The sequence below is a fragment of the Halichoerus grypus genome, chromosome 4 (assembly GCF_964656455.1).
Source record: "Halichoerus grypus chromosome 4, mHalGry1.hap1.1, whole genome shotgun sequence".
Classification (NCBI taxonomy): Eukaryota; Metazoa; Chordata; class Mammalia; order Carnivora; family Phocidae; genus Halichoerus; species Halichoerus grypus.
In genome coordinates, this window is record NC_135715.1 from 73,360,322 (window position 1) to 73,383,549 (window position 23,228).

Below are 23,228 nucleotides of genomic sequence, written 5' to 3' on the forward strand. Positions count from 1 at the left end.
ATGAAAAAAAATTAAGCATGGAAAGGGAGTTGGTAGGTTATGTTAGTTCAGAGAGTTGGAGAAGCCATTGAAAGGTCTCAGGCAAAATCGTTCTAAGCGGATAGAATAGAAATTGCAGTTGCCCTGAGTGCTTGAAGGATGACAAGGAAATTAATGTGGCTCAAGTGGAGTAAGATGAAGATAGAGAAAAAAGGTAAGGGCCTAGCACTTGGGTTTTATTTTGAAAGCCATGGCAAGCCATTGGAGGGTGCTGAGCAGGTGGGTGATGTGTTTTGATCTGCATTAGGAAGTGATCTCTCTGGTTGCTGGGTGGTGTGGTGGTGGGAATGAGTGGGCATGGGCCGCATGAGTACACACAGGTAGACCAGCCAGGAGGCTGTTTCACTAATGTAGGTAAGAAATGAAGCCCTCTGTTTCACACTGCTAACTTCCTGTAGAAGAATTAAAACCTGGACTGATGATCTACTTCTGTGCTAGCTAGTAGTGACTCAGCTTGGGATCATTTATGGTGGGTTTGAAAGTCACATCAGCTGGCATGTGTAGCTGTGGGCTCTGACTCACCGAGCCTTCGCGGCACACCCTGTTCACACTGTTGTCTGGGGCCAGATTTATTCTCATGTCATTGTAGCTGTTTCAGCCCCTGTTGTTCATTTGGTAGTTCATTTGTTCGCCCATTCATTCATTCATTCATAAAATGTCAAGCACATCTAAATATGTGGCAAGGACTGTTCTGGGTGCTGGGGATACAGTACTGAATGAGATAGAAAAGATCCTTATTCTCAAGAAACCTGTATGTACATAGCGATGCTTCAGGTGATGTAGATATTAATAGTATATATATTTAAGGATGGGTATTCCTTAAGTGAGGATATAATTACAAATAATACCTATTAAGTAGATTTGAGTGAATAATTTCCCATATTCATTTTAATCCTTTTTCTCCAGAAGAGCACGAAAGATTTTTTGTATTAATGAAAGCTTCCTATTTCTGAATTATGAAGAACACATAAGATTTTTAAGCATTGATTTAGTTTTTTTTTTTTTTGCATTAATGTTGCAGCTATATTAGGACTTTAATAATTTATACCTTTCATATACATTTATTTAATAATGAAATTGTCTGTCTCTCCCACTAGACTGTCAGTTCCATGATGGAGGGATCCCATTTGTTTTTGCTCACCATTGTATTCCCAGCACATAATCCAGTTCCTGGTACATAGTAGGTGCTTACTAAATATTTGATGAGTGAGTGAATGAATGAGTGAATTTGTTTAATTTGCCAAAGCAACTTTGAAGTCCACCTTTCCCATCATGCTACTTAGCAGAGAAGAAAGCAAAGCATAAGGAAACCAAGATTTTAGAAATTAAATGTAATACAGTTTATGGGGATTGTCTGCGGCCATTTAGTTGATGTTGTTTTTTTTTTTTTTTTTTTTTAGATTTTATTTATTTATTTGACAGAGAGAGACACAGCGAGAGAGGGAACACAAGCAGGGGGAGTGGGAGAGAGAGAAGCAGGCTTCCCGCGGAGCAGGGAGCCTGATGCGGGGCTCGATCCCAGGACCCTGGGATCATGACCTGAGCCGAAGGCAGACGCTTAACGACTGAGCCACCCAGGCGCCCCTAGTTGATGTTGTTTTGATGTTTATGTGGTCCTGGCTGAAGTTTTTAAATCTGTATTGGCTACTCTTAGGCACAGCGAGAGTCTGGCACATTCAGCGTACTGTGTTTATAGAAAATGGAGTATAAATTGTTTTAAATATTTCAACAAAATGCTTAAAAAGAGTATTTTCTGGTTTACTTTACATCTCATTTGCGGAGCATTCAAGTCAGTTGAGGTATATTTGTGAATGTGAAGTCATTGTTCTGTGTTCAAAGAACATCCAAAAAAAGATGTTTCAAGTTTTTAAAAAAACAAAAACATTTGTACATTTTTGCTTTACAAATTATTTTGAAAGACATGCATAGATGCTAAAATAATTTTAAACAGGAAAAAAAATGAGACTTCTTTATTATTTTTTTATTTAGAACTTTTTAGTTATTTTTTTAATTTTGTAGTTTATTTTAAATATATATGGCAAGAATGTATTCTTTAAAACTTTGGTTATAAAAAACCTGATTTAGGGGAAAAGAGACTACTTTAGACTGTGGCGTTGAGCCAGCAGATAGAGATCCACCTCAATGAATTGTTCATATCTCACTTCAACTAGGCCCTTAGAGTGTTGATAAAATATTTTTACTGGTCCTCTCCCATTATCCTTCCTTTTAGATTCCTCCCTGACTTTTCCAATTTGTTTGTATTTTCCTTGAGCCCCCTAATCAACTTTAGCATATTTCCTTTCAGTTCTTATCTTAGCAGACCTGGGTGGTTCTAGATTTGTGACCTGGGGATGGGTGAGTGAGAGATGAAAAGGGGACTTTGAAGGGTGTCCTGTGCACTTCTGGAAGCTGCCCCGACACTCAAAGTGTCAGGGTTGGTGAGGGAGTTGGGATGGACAAAGAGACCACGAATCAGGCCATCAGTGGGTGAGGGGAAGTTGGCAGATGACCACAGAAAGATCTTAATAGCTTTTTTGACTGAGGGCGAGTTTTTCATATGCAAAGGAAAGGTAATGATTGAGAAGTGGCTGCAGGGAGCTCAGAAATGCCAAAGGTTGAAGAGATGGGGAGTTTAGAACAGAAAGTGATTTCTGGAGGGAACAGCAGAAAGGGTTGAGAAAGAAGAACATCCCAACGATGAGGAAGGAAATAAGGAACAATAAACGATTGAAAGTAGTAGAGGATGGGAGAGTAGGGTTGGGAGGTGGACTAGTATTTTCAGGGATGAAGTATCGTTGCATTGAGAGGCAAAGTGAAAGGTAATTGACTTCAGTTATCCCAGCCTTGGCCTAGACCAGTCCAGTGGTGGAACCATCTAAAAGTTCTGAGCGTGACTTGGTCTGGTCTCAGGGAGATGGAGTAGACGGCCAGGAGGCTTTGCGGTGAGCTGTGTCACAGTGTCGGTCGGGAGTGACACACGGACTTTTGCTGGGAATAGGGGACGGGGAATGGTGTCCACAGTGCTTGGATCTATCCCTCATGGGCAAAAACCACTGGACAGACACAATACCAAATTATCATCAGTTAGATGTTAAGTCCACATAGGCTAATGCAGTATCTCTTAGGACCCAGGGCTTTTATTGTTCTAAAAAATAACATAAGGGGTTTGTTTAAGGCTAATCAAATCCCTTAGGACAAGCTTACAGCAGAGAAATGAAGTGTGGCTCTAACTGCGTTAATATTATTGTGTTTGACTTGAACTCCAAGAAAGAGGTTAAATAAATTGCCTGTGACATACATGTAATTAAAGGTAGAACCATCCTAGGAATCCAGACAGTCTTGCTCTAGCGGCTGCACCTTACATCTGAGGCTTTTTAAAGGTCTTACTGACACCAAGATTAAAAATCAGTCTTTATTTTCTTTGACTATACCTCCCATTTTCACTTGTTCCCATTCTATTTGTACAGTCCCTTTGCAAAGGAAGATGGTGTTCCATTTTACAGACTGCAAAATCAAGGCCTTTTTGATTACCATGAGAGGGTGAACGTTTTCTCATGTTTCTTAACCTTTTGAATTTTGTGTCTATAAATTGTTGATTTCCACCCATTGTATTTCCTTTTGTATAAGCTCTTTCTGTGTTGAAGATGTTAATAGTTTTTGTTTTAATTTTTTTAACTTTTTCAATGATTTCTAATGCACAGAACTTAATTTTATGCAGTCATAACTGTAGCTCTTCTAAAATGTAATGTTTTGTTCTTTTTATCTTAGACCTTCCCTAAGTTTTGTTCCTAATTTGCCTTTTATTTAAAAAATGTTAGCTGTAATCTTTCTGGAATGTATTAAATGTGCATCGAGGATCTAAAGGTAACATTTTGCTGAGCGGGTTGTCTTCTGTGTGTGCTGGATGGCCAAGCCGCAGGGGCCGTTGCGTGGCTGGGTCTCCCTGGCACGCTGCTTTGTATGCGGCTTGCGGCGTTGGACTGCCACTTCCCGGCAGCATGACTTTCCCTCTCTGATCCCATTCCCTCATTTGGAAGATGACAATAACAGTGTCACAGAGTTGTTCAAAAATCAAATGGGATACTGCCTGTGAAGTCCTTACCTTTCAGTTTCAGGTTGTGTAATGTCAAGCTCGGGGTATAAAGCCCTTCATGTTCGTGACTGTTTTTCCGTGATATTTATTCATTTGTATAGTGACAGGGAACGTTTCATAGAGTTATAAAATCGCACATTTTAGAGATTATCTGGATTGAAGAGAGAATTTGTGATACCCTTGTTTCCTATACCTGACTGCAGATCAGAGTCGCCTGGAGGAACTTTGAAAGTCCCAGGTTCCAGGCCTCACCTCTGACTGAGTCCCTAGGATGCATGGCCCCGTCATCATCATTTCCACAACCTTTCTGTGTAGTTCTTACCCAGTTGGCTTCGCATTGACAAGAGGTTGTCCAGCTTCTGTTTTAAAGCTTGCTGTGTCAAACAAATAAATAAAGAATAAAACTTGCCATGTTTTAATCATTGTGGAATAATAAGATGAGCTAATAAAAAGTAGTAGTTTTTGATCTCTTCCATATATTATATAAATGTATGAGGTTAAAAGTTTTGCCTTTTTCTCATGGATCACTTAGTATTGTTGCTTTAAAAAGAAGATTCTCATTCATCTTAACTGGATTTTTCTCCAAGTTTAGTCATATTTTTATGTGAAAGCTAATCTGTTTCTTGTACATGACTGACAATACCAAACGTTTGTACTTAGTTCTGATAGAATATTGGGTATTTGTTTTAAATTTAGTTTTAATCAAGTTACTAAGTCTGAAGTAATTCTCTAATATATTTTTATTTTTAGAGCTTTTTGACAACTACATGCAGCAAGATGCCCATGAATTCTTAAATTACCTACTAAATACAATTGCTGATATTTTACAAGAAGAAAGAAAGCAGGAAAAACAAAATGGCCGTTTACCTAACGGTAATATTGACAGTGAGAACAACAACAACAGCACACCAGACCCAACGTGGGTTCATGAGATTTTTCAGGGAACATTGACAAATGAAACCAGATGTCTTACTTGTGAAACTGTAAGTATGTCATAAAATTTTGTGTAGACCAGATTTAATTCATTTTTATTAAAAGTTCTTTGAGGATGAGTGTGAGAGATGAACGTGAAGGTTGTAATTTCTTAGGTATAGTATAAATGAATTATCAAAGATGTACTTGTCTGTTGAAAGGACTGTGTATACTCTTTTGTAATGCTGCTTATTAACAGTGAATACCTGAGGTGACAGAAAAATACTTACTGCGGTTTGGACTGTAGTTGACCCTTGAACAACAGGGGTTCGAACTGCATGGGTCCACTTATTTGTGGAATTTTTTTTTATATATAGTACTGTAAATGTATTTTCTTTATGATTTTCTTAATGACATTTTCTTTTCTCTAGCTAACTTTATTGTAATACTACGATACATATACAAAATGTGTGTTAATCAAGTATTTATGTTATTGGTAAGGCTTCTGGTCAACAGAAAGCTATTAGTGGTTAGGTTTTTGGAGAGTCAAAAGTTACACATGGATTTTCGACTGCGGGGACGGGGGTAGGAGGTTTCGGCACCCCTAACCTCTGCATTGCTCAAGAGTCAACTGTATTTGATTTTATTTCAGCATAAGGAGCAATAGAGCCATGTTCTGGAAATTATATGTCTGTGTCTTAGTTAAGCTCATAAGAAACTTCCAGGTTAGGGAGGTACATTAATTTGTTTTCCCTTTCCCTACAATTATGTTTATTGTTGGAATAAAAACTAAAGCATACTGTGTACACTCAAGTGGGGGAAGTACCCACTTGCTGGATACTTTGTGAAGATGAGCAGTAGGGAAGAAGCATGAAAATGGATTTTATGTGGGATCAGATAGCCCAGTCCCTTTGTTGTATCATTGCCTTGTTACTTCATTTCTCATTTGAGGAATGAAAGATCAGGCATCCATTATTCACCTTTGCTGGTGGAGCCAACATACCCTTTCCAGCCTGTCTTCAGCACAGGATCCAGTTTAGAGTTTAGTAGTTTGCATTGCATATACTTGTCGTGTTTTCTCTAGCCTCCTTTAATCTGGAACATTTCCATAGTTGTTTTTGTCTTTTATGACATTTACATTTTTAAAGAATATGTCTTTTTTTAAAAAAAATCTAACATTTCTCATATTGAGTTTGATGTTTCCCTCTGCTGAGATGCAGGTATACATTCTTGGCTGGAGTGATTCAGTTAATGTTGTGCCTTTCTCAGGGTCTCACATCTGGGCACACGATATCCGTCTGCCTCTTATTGGTGAAATTAATTTTGATCTCTCATTCAAGGTGTACTTCACTTTCTCCGATTGATAATGACTGGCTTTTATGCCCTGGTAACTAGTAGGCTGTCTGTGGGGAGACACAAATATCTTGTTCATCAAAATCTCCCCCGAGATTTAGCATCCACTAAATGGATGGGTTTTTTTTGCCTGATCCAGTTTTACTATGATGGTTCTATGACTAGTTTTTAATAGCTTAGAAGAGTAGCATCGTCCATTGGAAAAGAGAATTCACAAGCAAGAAAATAAGATGTTTTATGGATGTTTGGAAGACTGGCATAGTTACTTGTTTGACTAAATCAGATAAATAAACACTAGTGGAGGCTACTAAGAAACTGTATTTTTTTTTTTTTTTATTAATGGACTTCAGAAAAATTGAGTGGGAAGTACAGAAGTTCCCAAATATCTCTCTCCTTTCCTCCACTTTCCCCTATGATTAACGTTTTGCATTAATGAGGTACATTTGTTGCAGTTGATGGGCCAGTAATGATACATTATTAACTAAAATCTGTAGTTCATATTTGAGTTCAGTTTTAGTGTTGTCTGTTCTTTGGTTCCGTATATTTTGACAAATGTATAGTGACACATGTCTGTCATTACAGTATCATAGAGTAGTGTCACTCTGTGTTTCACAAATTCATCCCTCCTTCCTCCCCAAATCCCTGGCAACCACTGATCATTTTACTGCCTCCATAGTTTTGACTTTTCCAGAATGTCGTATATTTGGAATCGTAGAGTATGAGGCCTTTTCAGATTGTCTTCTTTGACTTAGCAGTATGTATTTAAGGTGCCTCCATGTCTTTTTGTAGCTTTATAGCTCATTTCTTTTTATCACTTAATTATATTTCATTATGTGGATATACCACAGTTTATCCGTTCATTTATTGAAGGACACTATTGAAGGACAACTTGCCTTCAAGTTTTGATGATTATTGCTTTGTCTTCTCTGGGCCTTTTGCCTCTCCATATATACTATGGAATCATACGAAATTTAGAAACTAGTTTATTATCCGTAATACAGTGTGCTGTGATTTCAAAGGCGATTGTGTTGAATCTCTAGATCAAGTTGGGAAGAACTGACATCTTGACAGTCTTGAATCTTACTGTCCATTTACATGGACTGTACACTTATTTACATCGTCTTTGATTTAGAAAGAAATCATCTTGTAGTTTTCCTCATGTCGATCTTGTACTTATTTTATTATGTTTATATAGGTAAGTGTGGTTTTTGTTTTTGGTGCTAATGTAAATAGTATTGTGGTTTCTTTCTCTCTCTATCTCTTAAAGCAGATGGTGACCCTTTTGGTTCAACCATGAATAAAAAGTTAGGGTCTTTAAATAGAACTATAACCCATATCGATGAGTGATCTATTGACTGTTGATTATGCATTGATCTTTTCAACTATAACCAGGCATTTGGAAAATGATTGTTGCCAGTAGTGTGATTTTAGTTAATGAAGGACACAGTAGTCATAAATGAATAAAATTCTCTTGTGGAAATACATTTTTATTGGTGACCCTCTCTCACATCAAGTGAAAGAGGTATAATTGAGTGTTTGAATACATTAACATCCCGTGAAGATGTTTTTGGGTTAGAGTAAGGACTGTTGCTCATTGCTGCAGCCATTAGTTAATTGTAGTAAGAATCTGGGCAATGTTTGATGACAGGAATTGGTCTCAGTACTCATATTTGTTCAATCTAACCAACTCCAGTTATTTTAACAGAAGTTTTGTAGATACATCTTATAAAGAAAAATTTTATTGTAGCTGAGTTCTAAGCTTTAGGAAATAAATATACTGTCCAATTATTAGAGCAGTATTTCAGTTGGAATAGTAGGTATAATCAGAGAATTTGGCAGTTGCTTCATGTTTGGTATGATGGAATTTGGTCCGTGTTACAAGATATGTGTAATTTACCCTCTTCAATAAAAGAGAAAATAATTAAATTTGCATTGCATGTTGAGAAATGCAGTAATAGGTGAGGCTGGCATAGTAGATTTGGGAGGTCTTTGGGATACTGTGGTGTAAGGCCTTTGAAGTTTACTGAGGATGATGGGGAGTGAGGATTAGATGGAGAAGGTGATATCACCCATCCTTGTTTGCTCAAATATTTATTAATTTTATTTGTGATGGATGGATAGTGATCCTTCCACCCATTCTTCACTAGGTCCTCCTGTGGTCAACAATATATATTTGCAGATAGTCTCCCAAGAATTAAGGGTATGACTTGAGAATATTTCCTCAAAATCTCCATCATCATCTTGCAGATTCAGTAAATGATCATTAGTACCATGCCTTTATCAAATTCAGCTAGAGGGATGAAATTGAGGATTTCTCAGAGTGAATATATATCATTTCTTCATTTAGTTTTGCACAAATACTTGAGTACCGGCTATGCCAGGTAGAAGATGGGTAGAGGTTGGCAGAAGATGAATAAGGGAGTGGGAAGGAGTTGTGAAGGTTCAGAGTTGGCTTCTTGGAGGAGACAGTATTTGTATGGCAGATTTTAGTAATGCAGTTGTAAATACCCCACTTGGTAGGAGGTTGGGTTTCTGTAACAGCGCCCTCTTCTTGTGTTCTTTTGTTCTTTGGTGCTTTCTTCTGGTCCCATTCCTTTTCTACTGTTTATTCTTCAAGTGTGGGCATCCTCCAGGGTTTCATTTTGGGCTGCTTTTCACTCTGCCTTGGGAGGATCATGTTCCATTTCCTTACCACCTGTGCTGATGACTCCCCACCCACATCTCCAGCCTACACTTCTTTACTGAGGCTCCCACATCCTGGGTGTGACCTGACCTTAGAACATGGGAGTCCCAACAACAACCAGACGTGTTTACAAACACTTTTAAAAGTTAAATACTGCCCCACTTGGTGGTTTTCCAGTACCAACACAATTGTAAACCCAAACGTAGTAACTCAGGTGTATCCAGATGATCCAGAACAATCCTTATGTCAGATTTTTTATGTTATAATAAAGATGGAAATCTAAAATGAAGACCCCTGAGGCAGTGCCTGAGAACCACAAACCTCATTTTGAGAAACAACCAGACTCTTTAATCTTCATTTCTCTTTAGCTTACATATAAGGCCCTGCTCAGTCTGGCTTTAGCCTGTCTCTGCCATACTATCCCTCGCCACCCTGCTCTCCTTCCTCCAAAACTGGGCTGATTCTTTTTCCTCAGCACCTCACATTCCCTTTCCTCTCTCTGTGTTGTCTTTCTTATTCTTTTTCACTGAATCTTTTGAGACCCAGATCACTTATCTTGTGGTGCCCCTAGGCCGTGCATACATGGTACTCCCAGCTACTCCTCTTCGATACAGCCACATAATCTGTCACAAGTTAATGATACTGAGCTTATAAAACTGATGCACTATTGAGGCAGGAAAGCATTTACTACACCAGATGTATAGCCCTTGTGGGTGAGAGGCACAGTCAGAGATCTCCTGTTGTGTGCTCACCTTAAGCATAGAGTCTTTGAAGGAAAGAACTAGGAAAATTGATGTCTGAAGTTCTGTCCTAATCCAATTCAAATGAATTAAGTAATAACTTGAATTTTTTTATCAGAGGGTTTGCCCATAATTCAAACAGAACTTTATATTAGATTTTTTTTTTTTTTTTTGGAGAAGGATTAAAGAAGGTCCTCAATGAAGATTGTAATTTGGCATTTTAGGCTAAATGATTTCCTTGAATGATGAAACAACACAGGTTGATGCCCTTTGCCAAGCATCCCCATTCAGTCTTAGCCTGTGTTTTTTTAAGAATTAGTATATATGGGCAGTTTGTTTCATGCTTTACCATAATACCGAGGTTTTGGAAAGTAATGGGATTTCACGTGCTAGCCTTTGCCAGAAAGGGAATCAGTCACAGGTGCACTTTGCTGTTTAACCTGTACGTGTGTTGAGAGTCATTTACTCAGTGTCCTTTTGGATAATCCAGATTCGGTAGATTTCTTTTGAACTCGGGGAAGATGAATTCTTCATGTACTTACTACTAATAAGAGAATGAATGCATTTAATTCTGTCATTTCAGAACAGTGATTTACTGATATTTAAAGAAATCAAAGGTAATTCCCTATTTTTACAGATAAGCAGCAAAGATGAAGATTTTTTAGACCTTTCTGTTGACGTGGAACAAAACACATCGATCACTCACTGCTTAAGGTAACTGGAGAGTTATTTATTTTGAAATTTAATGAATATCTTTGGTTTAGAGTATTTTTAAATGAATACACGGTTTTCTGGTATAGACAAAATAAATTTATTTTGAATTTTACACAGGGGTTTCAGCAACACAGAAACTCTGTGCAGTGAATACAAATATTACTGTGAAGAATGTCGCAGCAAACAGGAAGCACACAAACGGTAATTTAGTGTTTTTAAAAATTTGTTAGTGATTCTCTGGCAGTGGGTGTTGTAGATGGGCCTTTCCAGCTGAAAGTGATGTCTGAAAATTTACACTGAGTAAAAATTCCTAATTTTATCATTAAGTAATTAAGACTCACTAAGTTATTACTAGATAAACAATATTCAGCTCTGCAACCTCCGGTGATTTTCTACACTTAGTAAAAGTCGTTTAAGAGTCATAAACCAGTACAGTTAAAATATTTGACTTTGAAGCTTGCCTGCTTAAGTAAACTTTTTCTTGGTGAGGAGAGAGAAGGGGGAAGATCCTTTCCTTGCCCCTACCCTAGCTTCTGCTAATCCTACACGGGATCTTGTACCTTCTCTTATTTGGTATTTGGTGTCAAAGAATGGAATTGTCATCATCATTCTTGTTACTTTACTTTTCATTTTGAAATAATCTCAAGCTCAAAGAAAAGTTGTATGAACAGTACCAAGAATGTTTTTTTTTTTTTTTTGTACCCAAAACCACTTGAAAATAAGGTCCTAATATGATGTCCCATGATCCTGGACACTTGAGTGGCTATTTTCGACCGACGAGGAAGTTTTCCTATTGCCATATTCACCCACATGGGGCAAGCAACACTGACACGTTAACTGTTTTCGTGGAACTTACTTCATTAGCACGGATGTCCCAGTAATGTCCTTTATAGAACAAAAGGATCCAGTCCAGAAACACACATTACATTTAGTATTCATGTCTGTTTCGTCTTTTTACATTTGGAACAGTCTTTTCTTGATTTTAAAAATCTTGACACTTTTGAAAATTGTAGATTATTTTATAGACTGTCCCTCTTGGGCTTCATCTCGTGTTTTCTTATGATGGGGTTCAGGTTATATATTCTGGTGGGAAATCTCACAGAAGTGATGCTCTGTTCTCCTCCTTGTATCCTCTTATCCACAATTCTGATTTGTCTCATGTGTGGGGGTCCCTCAGACCATTCCTGAGATGCACTGGAAGGACTCTCAGGACTCAGCATGTATAGTCAGGCCCACAGCCAAGACTCCTTACAGGGAAAGACGGCAAAGCATCGCAGCAGAGCAGAAAGCCAGGGGAGCTTCCAAGAAGAGTTCAGTGCAGTGGAGTCACACAAGACACACTGAACTCCTTCAGCACTGAATATTGACATGGGGAAGTGTTGTCTCCCCTGAGGCTCATTACAGACTCAGTGTCCAAGGTTTTAAACTGAGGGCTGGGCACATGGGCACGCTCTGTCTAGCATGTACCAAAATTCCAGACTCTCAGAAGGAAAGTAGGTGTTGAGCATAAACCATGTTGTTTGTCCAGACAATTTAGGCATGTTGAGACACTCTATATCATTTAGGAAGTGGTGGAAACACCCCTCAAATCCAAGTTGTCATACGTTAACCAATTTTGTCATACTACAACATGGTTGAATCTTGAGCATGTTATGCTAAGTGAAATAAGCTAATCACAAAAAGGCAAATTCTGTATGACTCTAGTTATATGAGGAATCTTAAGTAGTCACATTTTTAGTAACAAAGTAAAATGTTGGTTGCCAGTGTCTGGGGAGAGGGGGAAAAAGGGGAGTTGTTCAGTGGGTATAGAGTTTCAGTTTGCAAGATGAAAAAGTTCTCGAGATCTGTTGCACCACAACATGCTAATCGGGAACACTACTGTACATCTAGAAAGGGTTAAGGTGGTAAAGTTTATGTTATTTGTTTTTTAACCACAGTAGAAAAATGCATGTGGTTTGGCCTTCATTCAGAATATATCTATGTTTGTATTAACATAAAGACAATGTCTTCTTCAGAACCAAAGGTTTCAATCTTGGAACACTGAAGAATGATTTCTGGAAATGTTACTGTAAAATAAGTATTCCATGATCAAATGAATTTTCTGTATAATAAAATTTCCTCTTCATTATTTATTCATGCTTCATATTATAGACTCTGAGAGGACCCACAGAATAGGAGAAATTTATCTTCTTATCTAGCTTAATACAGAATTTATCTGCACATAGATTCCTTTTTATATGGCACACCTGTTGAACTATATATAGCACAGCCCAGGAAAAATACCGGCTTGGTAAATGTAGGTGAAACAACCATAAGCTGTTACCCAATGGGAGGATAAAGCATCTAGGGAAAAGCAAAGTGATGTCCCCGGGGAGCTGGAATGAGAGGATTCAATGGCTTTGTTTCTGGTGGTGTTTCCCTGTCCTCTGGGCATTGGGGTGGGAGTGGTGCGGGAGATTTTTAAAGAGCACTCCTCTGTCAGTCCTCTCTGCCTTAGCGCGGGATCCGACGATGAGTGGCTGGACTGGGAGCTGAGCCGGCCTGCTCAGGCTGTTCTCTTCTCTGCTACACATCCTTCCTCTCTTCACTCCCCGTCCGCTCCCTTTGTGCCAGATGCAGCTTAGCCCACCTCCAGGCCCAGTGCTGTGTGAGGCACGGGGGAAGACTCTCGCAGTGCCCAGCTCAGCCCGCATCAAGGTGTCATGGCCACTGTCTGTCTCCGTCTACCCTGGATCTAGTAATTGAGGTTCTTCCTGTTTCTGAGGGCAAGTTCTTCCCTTTTGCTCTGTTTTCATAACGAGATCCATAGCTTATTCCTCCATGTGCAGGTCCTAATCACGATTAGTGTCCTGTCAGCAGCCATGATGTAGTCAACATCCCCAGCCAGCCCTGGCACGTACCCTGCCTTAGTCCACTGAGACTGCTGTCACAAAATAGCATAGACTGGGTGGATTATAAACAGCAGAAATGGCCTCCTTAGAGTTCTGGAGGCTAGCAGTCCAAAATCGAGGCACCAGCATGCCATGTGCCGGTGAGGGCTCTCTTCCTGCTTCCTAGTGGGTGCCCTCTCGTCGTGTCCTCACGTGGTGGAAGGATGCTAGCAAACTCTGGCGTCTCTTTGATAAGGATACCAATTCCATTCCTGAGGGCTCCACCGTCATGACCTAAGCACCTCCCAGAGGCCCCGCCTCCTAGTACCATCACGTGGGGCCTTAGGTGTTGAACACAGGACTTTTGGGGGGACGCAAGCATTCAGACTGCAGCACCCCTTCCCCATTAGAATCCTCCTGAATCTGACCTGTGTTCTGGTTTCCTGGGTCCTTGCGTCTTTTGACAGGTTGATGCTGTCTGGGTGCACAGCTGGTAGCATCTCCAGACAGCACTCAGTACTCTTCCCCCTCTGCTCCGGGCACTCCACGCCCACCTCCCCTGGCCGCTGACCCGCCTTCCTTGAGCACACGTGCTGGCGGTCAGGCTCCGTCGTGTCTGACTTTCCTCTCAGTGCTGCCAACTCCGTCATCTGGTGTCTTCCTCACATCTAGTCCTAGCTTCTGTTCTCTCACCCTCAGCCTGACCTGCCCCAGGTAGGCCCTGTGGATGTGATAGTATATGAGAATGTGGGATTTTATGTTTGTACAACTACTAAACTCTTCTGGGTGGTCAAGACTTCTCTGCCGGGGCGCCTGGGTGGCTCAGTCGTTAAGCGTCTGCCTTCGGCTCAGGTCATGATCCCAGGGTCCTGGGATCGAGCCCCGCATCTGGCTCCCTGCTCAGCAGGAAGCCTGCTTCTCCCTCTCCCTCTGTGCTTCTCTCTCTCTCTCTCTGTCAAATAAATAAAAATCTAAAAAAAAAAAAAAAAGACTTCTCTGCCAACAGAATTTTAAGTTCTTATGTGCTTGTGCTGGGATGTTAAATTTCTCTGTGGCAGAGTTTGCATATTAGTGCCCTTTGGCCCACATTCAACATATAGACCTCTTGGCTGGGCTCACACAATTTATACAAATGGGCAATTTTACTTTAAAAATGGTTCCGGCTTTTCTTGGCAGGGGGAGGGGTAAAGAAATCAAAGCAGCAGAGAGCACTGGAATCTGGAACCTGCGTTCCTGGGGCCACCTGTAGCCTGCAGCGGAGTAGCTGGTGTTCTGGGCCGGGAATGGTTGCAGACAGTGTTCTCCACGCCCCCACTCCTGTAGGATGCTCTCGCTCTGCCTCTTCTCTGGGGACCTCCCCTTGGTCTGCTGCTGAAGGAAGCTCCTGAGAGTTTCTTTCCCCCGTGACCTTTGACCAGCAGATGGAGAAGTCCCTCTGTGGGACTTTTCCAGAGAGTGAACCCTTAGCTGCTTCTTCCCCTTCCTTCTTGGCTCCCCGGGTCAGGGTCTGCTTCTGGGTAATAAGACCCCAAATAGGAAGGATGTGCTCCTCATCGCTGTGGTCCTGCCGCCTGTTCTTACAGCGGCTGCTGCAGATTTGAGTTCATAACCTGATATGTACGCGGGCAGTGCATTTTTGCTAAGAAAGTAAGTCTGCTCATTCCTGGTTTTCTGGCAAAATATTTTGATTAGGTTGGAAGAGGACATGCTTGTTTTTAAAAATCACATTGTTGATAAGCATAAGTTTTCTGCCGAGATCTAAAATTTCTTGGAAAATTTAAGTAGGGGGCAAGGTTGCTTTTTTCAGGAGGATAAATATGCTAATCTAATATTTTAAGATGCCCCTTACATATTTATTATTATTATTTTGCTAATTTAGGAATATAAAGGAATCTTTCCATTTTTACAGTTACTGGTCTTTATTTAGAAAGAACCTGAGGAAAATACATCGTCATTTCATTTAGTAGAACTAGTGTTATCATCACCAAGTGAGGTTTATATGTTGCTGGATTCAGTTTGCTAATGTTGTCTTGATTTTCACATCTTTGAAATAAATACCATGAGGGGTATTATTAGTCTGTAATTCTCTTATACCTTTGTCAGAGTTTGGTATCAGGTCCATGCTGGTCTCAAAAATGAGCTGATGACGATTCCCTCCTGGATAAAGGAGTTTGTATAAGCTAGGTACAGGTGGACCTTGCTTTATTGCACTTCACAGATACTGCGTTTTCTACAACTTGAACGTTTATGGCATCCGTGAAGCAAACAAGTCTATTACTGCCCATTTTCCAGCAGCGTTTGCTGACTTCATGTCTGTGTGTCATATTTTGGTAATTCCCACGGTATTTCAGACTTTCTCATCATTATTACATTTGTTATGCTGATCTGTGATCAGTGATCTTTGATGTCGCTGTTGTAATTGTTTGGGGGTACCACAGACTGTGCCCGTATGAGGTGATGAGCTTACCTGATAATATGTGTGTGTTCTGACTGCTCTGCCCACTGCCCATTCCCCCACCTCTTTTCCTCTCCTTTGGCCTCTCTGTTCCCTGAGACACAACGAAATTGAAATTAGGCCAGTTAGTAACCCCATAGTGGTGTCTGAGTGCTCAAGTGGGAAGAAGAATCACGTGTCTCTCACTTTGAATCAAAAGCTAGAAATGGTTAAGCTTAGTGAGGAAGGCATGTTGAAACTGAGATAGGCTGAAAGCTAGGTCTTTTGTGCCAAACATCAGCCAAGTTGTGAGTGCAAGGGAAACATGCCTGAAGGACATTAAAAGTGCTCCTCCAGTGAGCACATGAATCATAAGAAGGCGGAAAGAGTTTTATTGCTGATAAGGAGAAATTCTGAGAGGAATTTGATCTCCTCTGGAGAGAAGAGCAAACCAGCCCCAGCATTCCCTTAAGCCAAAGCCTAATCCAGAGCAAGGCCCTAGCTAGCTCTCTGTAATCCTGTGAGGGCTCAGAGAGGTGAGGAGGCTGCAGAAGGAAAGTCTGAAGCGGCAGAGGTTGGTTCATGAGGTCGAAGGAAAGAAGCCAGCTCCACAACAGAAAGCATAAGGTGAAGCAGCGAGGGCTGGTGGAGAAGCTGCAGCAAGTTCTCCAGAAGGTCCAGCTACGACAGGCTTTCAGTGTAGACAAGACAGCCTTCTACTGGAAGAAGATGCCATCGAGGACTTTCACAGCTCCAGAGGAGAAGTCAGTACCCGGCTTCAGAGCTTCAAAGGCCAGGCTGACTGTCCTGTCAGGGGCTAACGCAGCTGGTGACCTCAGTTGAAGCCAGTGCTCACGGACCGTTCCGGAAATCCTAGGGCCCTTCAGAACGATGCTCAGCCTACTCTACCTGTGCTCTGTACGTGGAACGACAAAGCCCGGATGACAGCACGTCTGTTTACAACATGGTTCACCGAATATTGGAAGTCCACTGTTGAGACCTGCTGCTGAGAAAAATGATTCCTATCTAAATATTACTGTGTACTGACCGTGCACCCGGTCCTCCAGGAGCTCTGACGGAGACGCACCAGATGAATGTTGTTTTCATGTCTGCTGACAGAGCATCCATTCTGCAGCCCCTGGATCACGGAGTCATCTTGACTTCCAAGTTTTATTTTTTATTTTATTATTGTTATTATTATTTTTAATACTTTTTTCTTGTGTTGAGGGCTGACTTTTAATAGATTGCTGTGAGGGAGCTGCTCGGCTACATACGAAACCCTGAAGGTCTTATATTTCAATAAATACATTTTGTAAGGTTAGAGCTGTCATAGATAGTGATTCCTCTGATAGATGTGGGCTAAGCAAATAAAACCCTCCGGAAAGGATTCACCATTCCAGATGCTTTTAAAATATTTATGGGAAGAGGTCAAAATCTCCACATTCACAGGAGTTTGGGAGAGGTTGGTTCCCACCCACACGGAGGACTTGGAGGGGTTCAGGACATCAGTGGGGGCAGTCACTGCAGAGGTGGTAGAAACAGCAAGAGAACTGCAAATAGAAGTGGGGCCTGAAGGTGGAACCGCATTGCTGCAATCTCATGATCCAACTTGAACGGATGAGGAGCTGCTTCTTGTGGATGAGCAAAGAAAGTGGATTCTTGAGATGGAATCTGTTGGTGAAGATGCTGTGAAAACTGTTGAGATGACCACAAAGGATTAAGAATCTTACATCAACTTAGCTGATAAAGCAGCAGCAGGGTTTGACAAGACTGACTCTACTTTTGAAAGACGTTCTGTGGATGAAATGCTCTCAAACAGTGTCCCATGCTACAGAGAAATGGTTCATGAAAGGAAGAGCCAGTCACTGTGGCAAACTTTATTGTCTTCTTTTAAGAAACTGCCACAGCCACCCAGCCTTCAGGAGCCACCGCCCTGATTGGTCACCAGCTACCAGCAGTGAGCCAAGACCCTTGTCCCCAGCAAAAAGATTATGACTTGTTGAAGTTGTAGATGATGGTTTGCCTTTTTTAGCAATGAGGTATTTTTAAATTAAGGTATCTGCATTGTTTTTCTAGACATAATGCTATTGTGCATTTAATAGATACAGTATAGTGTAAATCTAACTTTTGTATGCGCTGGGAAACCAAAAATTTCACTTCATTGGCTTTATTGCGATATTTACTTTACTGTGGTGGTCTGGAACTGAACACACAATATCTCTGTGATATGCCTGTCTCCTGGACTTCCTCAGTTTTTCACGATATAAAATAACCCTAGAAGTGAATTATTTTTTTCAGAAGTCTTGTATTCGAGATGATATATTTCAGTTCTAGAAGTGGGATTCCTGAGGCAAAGGCCATAAAGACTCTTATACTGCTAGATTTCTTTCCAGGAATGACTATCTGTTTATTCTTGCTAATGTTTTTCAAAGGCCAGGGTAGAATAGTAAATGTTTCTGAAATAATAAGCTGCCCACCACATTTAAGATTTGTAGGATGCAGATTTAGTAAATGCTACAAAATGATTTTTGTTTTCACTTCATTAGAGGCAATGGCTTAGTAAATTTCATTTTTTAATTATGAAAAGCGTTATGCTTCATTGAACACCTGTAGAATTCGGTTCCGCTACATTTGTCAAGTATCTGTCATGTGCCAGGCATGTTGCTCGATAGAGAAATAAAATGGAAAAAAAAAAAAAAGTTTCTACCTGCCAAGACTTCAGATCCTAGAAGAAGAGAAAGACCCATAATCATCTAAATATTTTATGGTGTTGTAAATGGTACACACACACACACACACAGTGAATCTGTGAAGTGCCGATGGGGGATTGAAGGGAGGAGATACTTATGTCAGGGGTTATAACGTGAGCTGAGCCTTCAGAAGAATAAACTGTCGTTAGATGAAGTAGGAGTGCAGAGGTCGTATCAGGGAGAAATGGCATTTAAGGGCATACTAAAGATTATTTAAAATGTGGAAGATAGCCAGTTAAAAATTTATCTCCTAAATTTGCAGGTTATTAACTCCCTTTCTAGAATACATGTAGTCATCATTCTTGATATGGAGTTATTTCTTAATCTCTGGCAAACACCTTCCATAGAATGGTCTTTAATGCTTTCTCATCATTTGTCCTGTTCTCCATCCGTTATTGAATTATATAGACCGATAGAACAAATGGCTCTGTCTGCACTCACGTCCAAAGGAGTTAGCAGCTGTAAAGAACTGGTTTTCTTCCACCCATCGTCGGCCTCATGTGCAGTTAGCCTGATCCTCAGGGGCCTGTATTTCAGAATAAGGATTTCTGAACAAAGGACTGATGCCGGTCCATCTACTTTGAAGTTGTATGGAGTACAAAGTCATATTATGTCATTTAGTGATGATGGGTGGGATAGTCAAGATGTTCAGAATGTTGCTTCGCCACTATAAAAATAATTGGTAGGAATATGCAAAAGTGGGCAGTGCTGGGCTATTAAAACCGACCATGAACTATTTGTTAATGGAATCATAAAGTTTGATAGTTCTTTTAAGGACATGGTATGAGTGCCTTTCATGAAATTTTGTTTCCATGTTTATTTGAATAGGATGAAAGTTAAAAAACTGCCCATGATTCTAGCCCTACACCTGAAGAGGTTTAAATACATGGATCAACTTCATCGATACACAAAACTGTCTTATCGGGTAGTTTTTCCTTTAGAACTTCGTCTATTTAACACCTCTGGTGATGCGACCAACCCTGACAGAATGTACGACCTTGTCGCCGTGGTGGTTCACTGTGGAAGGTAACTGCAACTGTGGGCCGCGCGGGCGAGGGTCTCTGTCTGGGGGCAGGTGTTCAGGATGGGCCCGAGTGCTTCCGCTCTAGACCTTCTGGGGCTTTAGCATCAGGATAACTTGATTGCAAAATGGGATCTTTCAGATACAGTGCATTTATCATTTCCTCCTTACACTTTTATATATTGAAATATTATTGCCCAGATTTGATTTTCACTCTTACTCTGTAAATATTACTCTAAAGGAACTTTAAGACCTCTTAGATTTTCTTATTTCAATTCTTCTCTTCTCCCTTCTTTTCATCTCTTTTTTTCTTTTCCTCTTTTTCTTTTCAGTAAAAATGATGCCTAAATAGATTTTGCAAAATAAATTCTTTCTGAGATTAATTGCATATGTTCATCATTACAATGGTTATGAAAAAATTTAAAATGGCTTTGGAAATAATCTTCAAAGACAAGTTTTCTGATTTTATCAATCAGTATGTTTATTTTGATAGTTTAGTGTGCTATCTCATTCTATATATGTGCATTTATAAAATAGCTCAAAAAATTCTCAAAACTACAGGGGCATCACACAGTCAAAATGTATATTTGGAATATGCAGTCTTCATTGACTGTTTAGAATTTCCTGTATAATTTAAAGAGAGACACTCACTCTTTTCCCCCTGGCTTGGGGAAGCTTGTACTAACAGCATGTTTCAGCCAATGAAAAAAGTCCCTGGCCTTCTCACCTTAAGCTGCCCCTCTCAGCTTTCTGTTGAGAAAATGTAAGGACAGCCTGGGTGGTAACCTTGCTGTAACTCCACTGTCCCTTTCAGCCTGCCTCCTTGTCTTCCGTCCTCAGCAGTAATCTTTCTTTTCCATGCTTGGAACATCCTGTTCTAAAGGAAGGCTGGAGACCTCTGAATGGAGGAAAACCTTACCAGACAACTTAACCTTGGTGGAGTGATTCAAACCAGAGGTTTTAGAGTCAGAGAAACCCGGCTTTCGGTTCTGTCCTGCCATTTAGGGCTGGTGTGACTTCACACAGTACTCCCTGAGTGTCTACTTTCTCTTGTGTAAAATGCAAATCATATTACCGACCTCGCTGTGGCGTTAGGGTTAAAGGGGGAATGCAAATCACTTAGCTGCTGCTACTGTTTTCTTAACAATAACAACATCATAGTATTACCTTTTCACATCCTAACTTAACTGTTCCTTAGCCTCTTCAAATTCGGGGACAGTTATTATTTCACTTTACTTAGATTATACTAGGGTTCTTGGAATTGTTCTACTCACAAGACCATGAACTCTGAGATTCCTGATCACAATCAGGGCCCCCTCCCTGACTCCTTATTCCTCTTCTCTCACTGTGATTCCCCCCTGCCTTCCTCCCCTCCCGGCCTCTCTAAACCTCTCTGGAAGCCTCTCTGGAAGCCGTGCTGGGTGCTCTTCTATCCAGCCCAGCTCCATCTGGTGCCCTGCCTCCGTGTTCACATAACTGCTACCGAATTGTATTTATCAGATTGGAGGTCCGTTTCCGTTACGAGAACAGGCACTTCTTAAAACAGGAAATGATTTGTCCATTAACAGATTAAAAACATTTTCAAATCTTATTTTTTACTTATCAGATTTACTCATAGTTCTGTCTCAGATGAGAGTAGAAAGGGTGTACTTTGCCCGCATCCTTCACCTGTGGACGATGCTCGTTGTTAGCAAGCCTGTGCCAGTCCAGCTCCTGCGTGCTCTCTCCTGAATGTCTGCCATATAGTAGATTTCTAACAGGTGCTTGCAGAATGATTACGTGTGATCCTTTCAGCCCATCTCCAGCCTCGATTCCTCAGGCCTCTCCCTCCCACCTCCTCTCTCCCCTCTCCTTTCTCGCTGGATGAGGTCTGTGGGTTGCACTACGCCTGCAGCTCTGCTTTTATATCCTTTGGAGCCTGTATTGTGTTTTGGGAGGGCTCTCTCCTGTACTCACTGTGTCTTCGGGGCAGGAAGTTGTTGGTGCCTTTCTAATCCCCACAGCCACCAGCACAGGTATTTGCACACACGAGGCATTCATACATCCTGAACTGAGCATGTCTCGTGTTCAGAATGCAAGTCCCTGATCCACGGTTTTCTTAGGTAGAAGTTTATCAGCCTCAGCCCTTCCTCATCTTACTGGTTTCTGTAATTAACTTTTGTCTTTTGTTCTTCAAACTACCTCTTTGCCAGAGGAAGCAGCTGCCTACCCTTTTCAGTCTTAAACCTACCGGCCCTCAGCCCACCTGTCTCCTTCCCTCTCAGGCTCTGTTCCTCAGCCTTTCTGATTTTTCTTTATGTTCACCACCTCAAAAATTAAAAAAAAAAAAAAAAAAAATTAAAAATTCTTACCCTCTCACTATAAAACACAAGACTCTTTAGATGAACCCTAGAGAAATGGGGAAAATATATATATTTTTTTTAGTTCTTATTTTTAAATTTATTTTAGCATTAAAAGCCTTTAAAAAAAAGTTGTGAGGTATTTTCTTCTGTGGAGAAAGAGAGGTACTCTTGTTTTTGTCATTTTGCCAGGGTCAGAGGGGCCGAGACAAGGACACACAGGAGGCTGCTGATTCTGTTATCTGATCTTGCTGTTCACCAGAGACAGCAGTGTGTGTTGAAAATTATCTCAAATTCTATAATGTAATAATTACAATGGAATTATAACTTAATAAAGAATTATAGAAGCTTTTATAATGAGTCATACTTCAACTGGGAGAGGTTAAAATCTTTGCCATGTCCTTTATAAAGCAAAGGATATTTTTGAAAAGAAATAATCCCGCCTGCATTTTTATGCATTTCTAGATTTCTTTATTCCAGATTTGTTTAAAATGAGATGCAGAGGCAATTCTAAGAATTACAATGGTGCTAAGATCCAGGTACTTAAAAATAGCACTAATAATACTAACAAAATGTCATTTGTTTTTAAAGAAGTTTATGAAGGCCAGGCTTGATTTCAGAACTATAGATGTGATATCTTTGCTTTTTTAGGCATCACATGGTATGGTATCTTTCCTCAAGAGAAAAACTATGGCCAAGGGAATAAGACTTAGAAAAAAAAATTCTACATGTGTTGTTCTGTAGTTAAACTCAGGGGGCTGTGACCCTCTATCATCCCCCCCAAATGCTAAAAAATATATTTAAATTTTTCATAGAAGCAAATTTGAAAATTATTTTAAAAATTATAATTAAATTATTACAAAGACAACAGATAATTTTAATAGCATAGCTTTATATAAATAGAATGCTGGTTATAGCTCTCAAAGTAGAGTACTAATTATTTGGTTATAAAATTGAATGCCAAGTCACATCAATGTAGCTTGATATTTTGGGGAAGAATAGATAAGGAGTATTTTTATCGGTTTCAGTTATTCTCCTTTATAGAACATGAAGTTGAGGACATAGAAGAGTGATATTAATAAACATTGTATAAAACTAACTTCTCTTTCTCTTTGTTTTAGTGGTCCCAATCGAGGACATTATATTGCAATAGTTAAGAGTCATGATTTTTGGTTGTTGTTTGATGACGACATTGTAGAAGTAAGTAGTTCCTGAATTTCTTATTTTTCTTCAAAGTTGTTTATTTTACTCTTCTCTTTTTTCTCCCAGCCTCTCATTCT

At 40.1% G+C, this 23,228-nt stretch overlaps 1 protein-coding gene across 3 annotated transcripts in view; it reads left to right on the forward strand.

Annotated features, from left to right (window-relative positions):
- USP12 (ubiquitin specific peptidase 12) overlaps window positions 1-23,228 on the forward strand; it is a 94,186-nt gene that overhangs the window by 66,694 nt on the left and 4,264 nt on the right. The window contains exons 1-6 of one of the 3 annotated variants that reach the window (XM_078070544.1): window positions 4,366-4,479; window positions 4,883-5,115; window positions 10,404-10,534; window positions 10,652-10,735; window positions 19,417-19,614; window positions 23,070-23,148. In XM_078070544.1, the coding sequence (XP_077926670.1) occupies window positions 4,404-4,479; window positions 4,883-5,115; window positions 10,404-10,534; window positions 10,652-10,735; window positions 19,417-19,614; window positions 23,070-23,148 (801 nt within the window). In that variant the 5' untranslated portion in view covers window positions 4,366-4,403. Of the gene's footprint in view, window positions 1-4,365; window positions 4,480-4,882; window positions 5,116-10,403; window positions 10,535-10,651; window positions 10,736-19,416; window positions 19,615-23,069; window positions 23,149-23,228 lie in introns of those variants that run through there. The other 2 variants (XM_078070542.1, XM_036077022.2) reach the window with 2 other exon arrangements.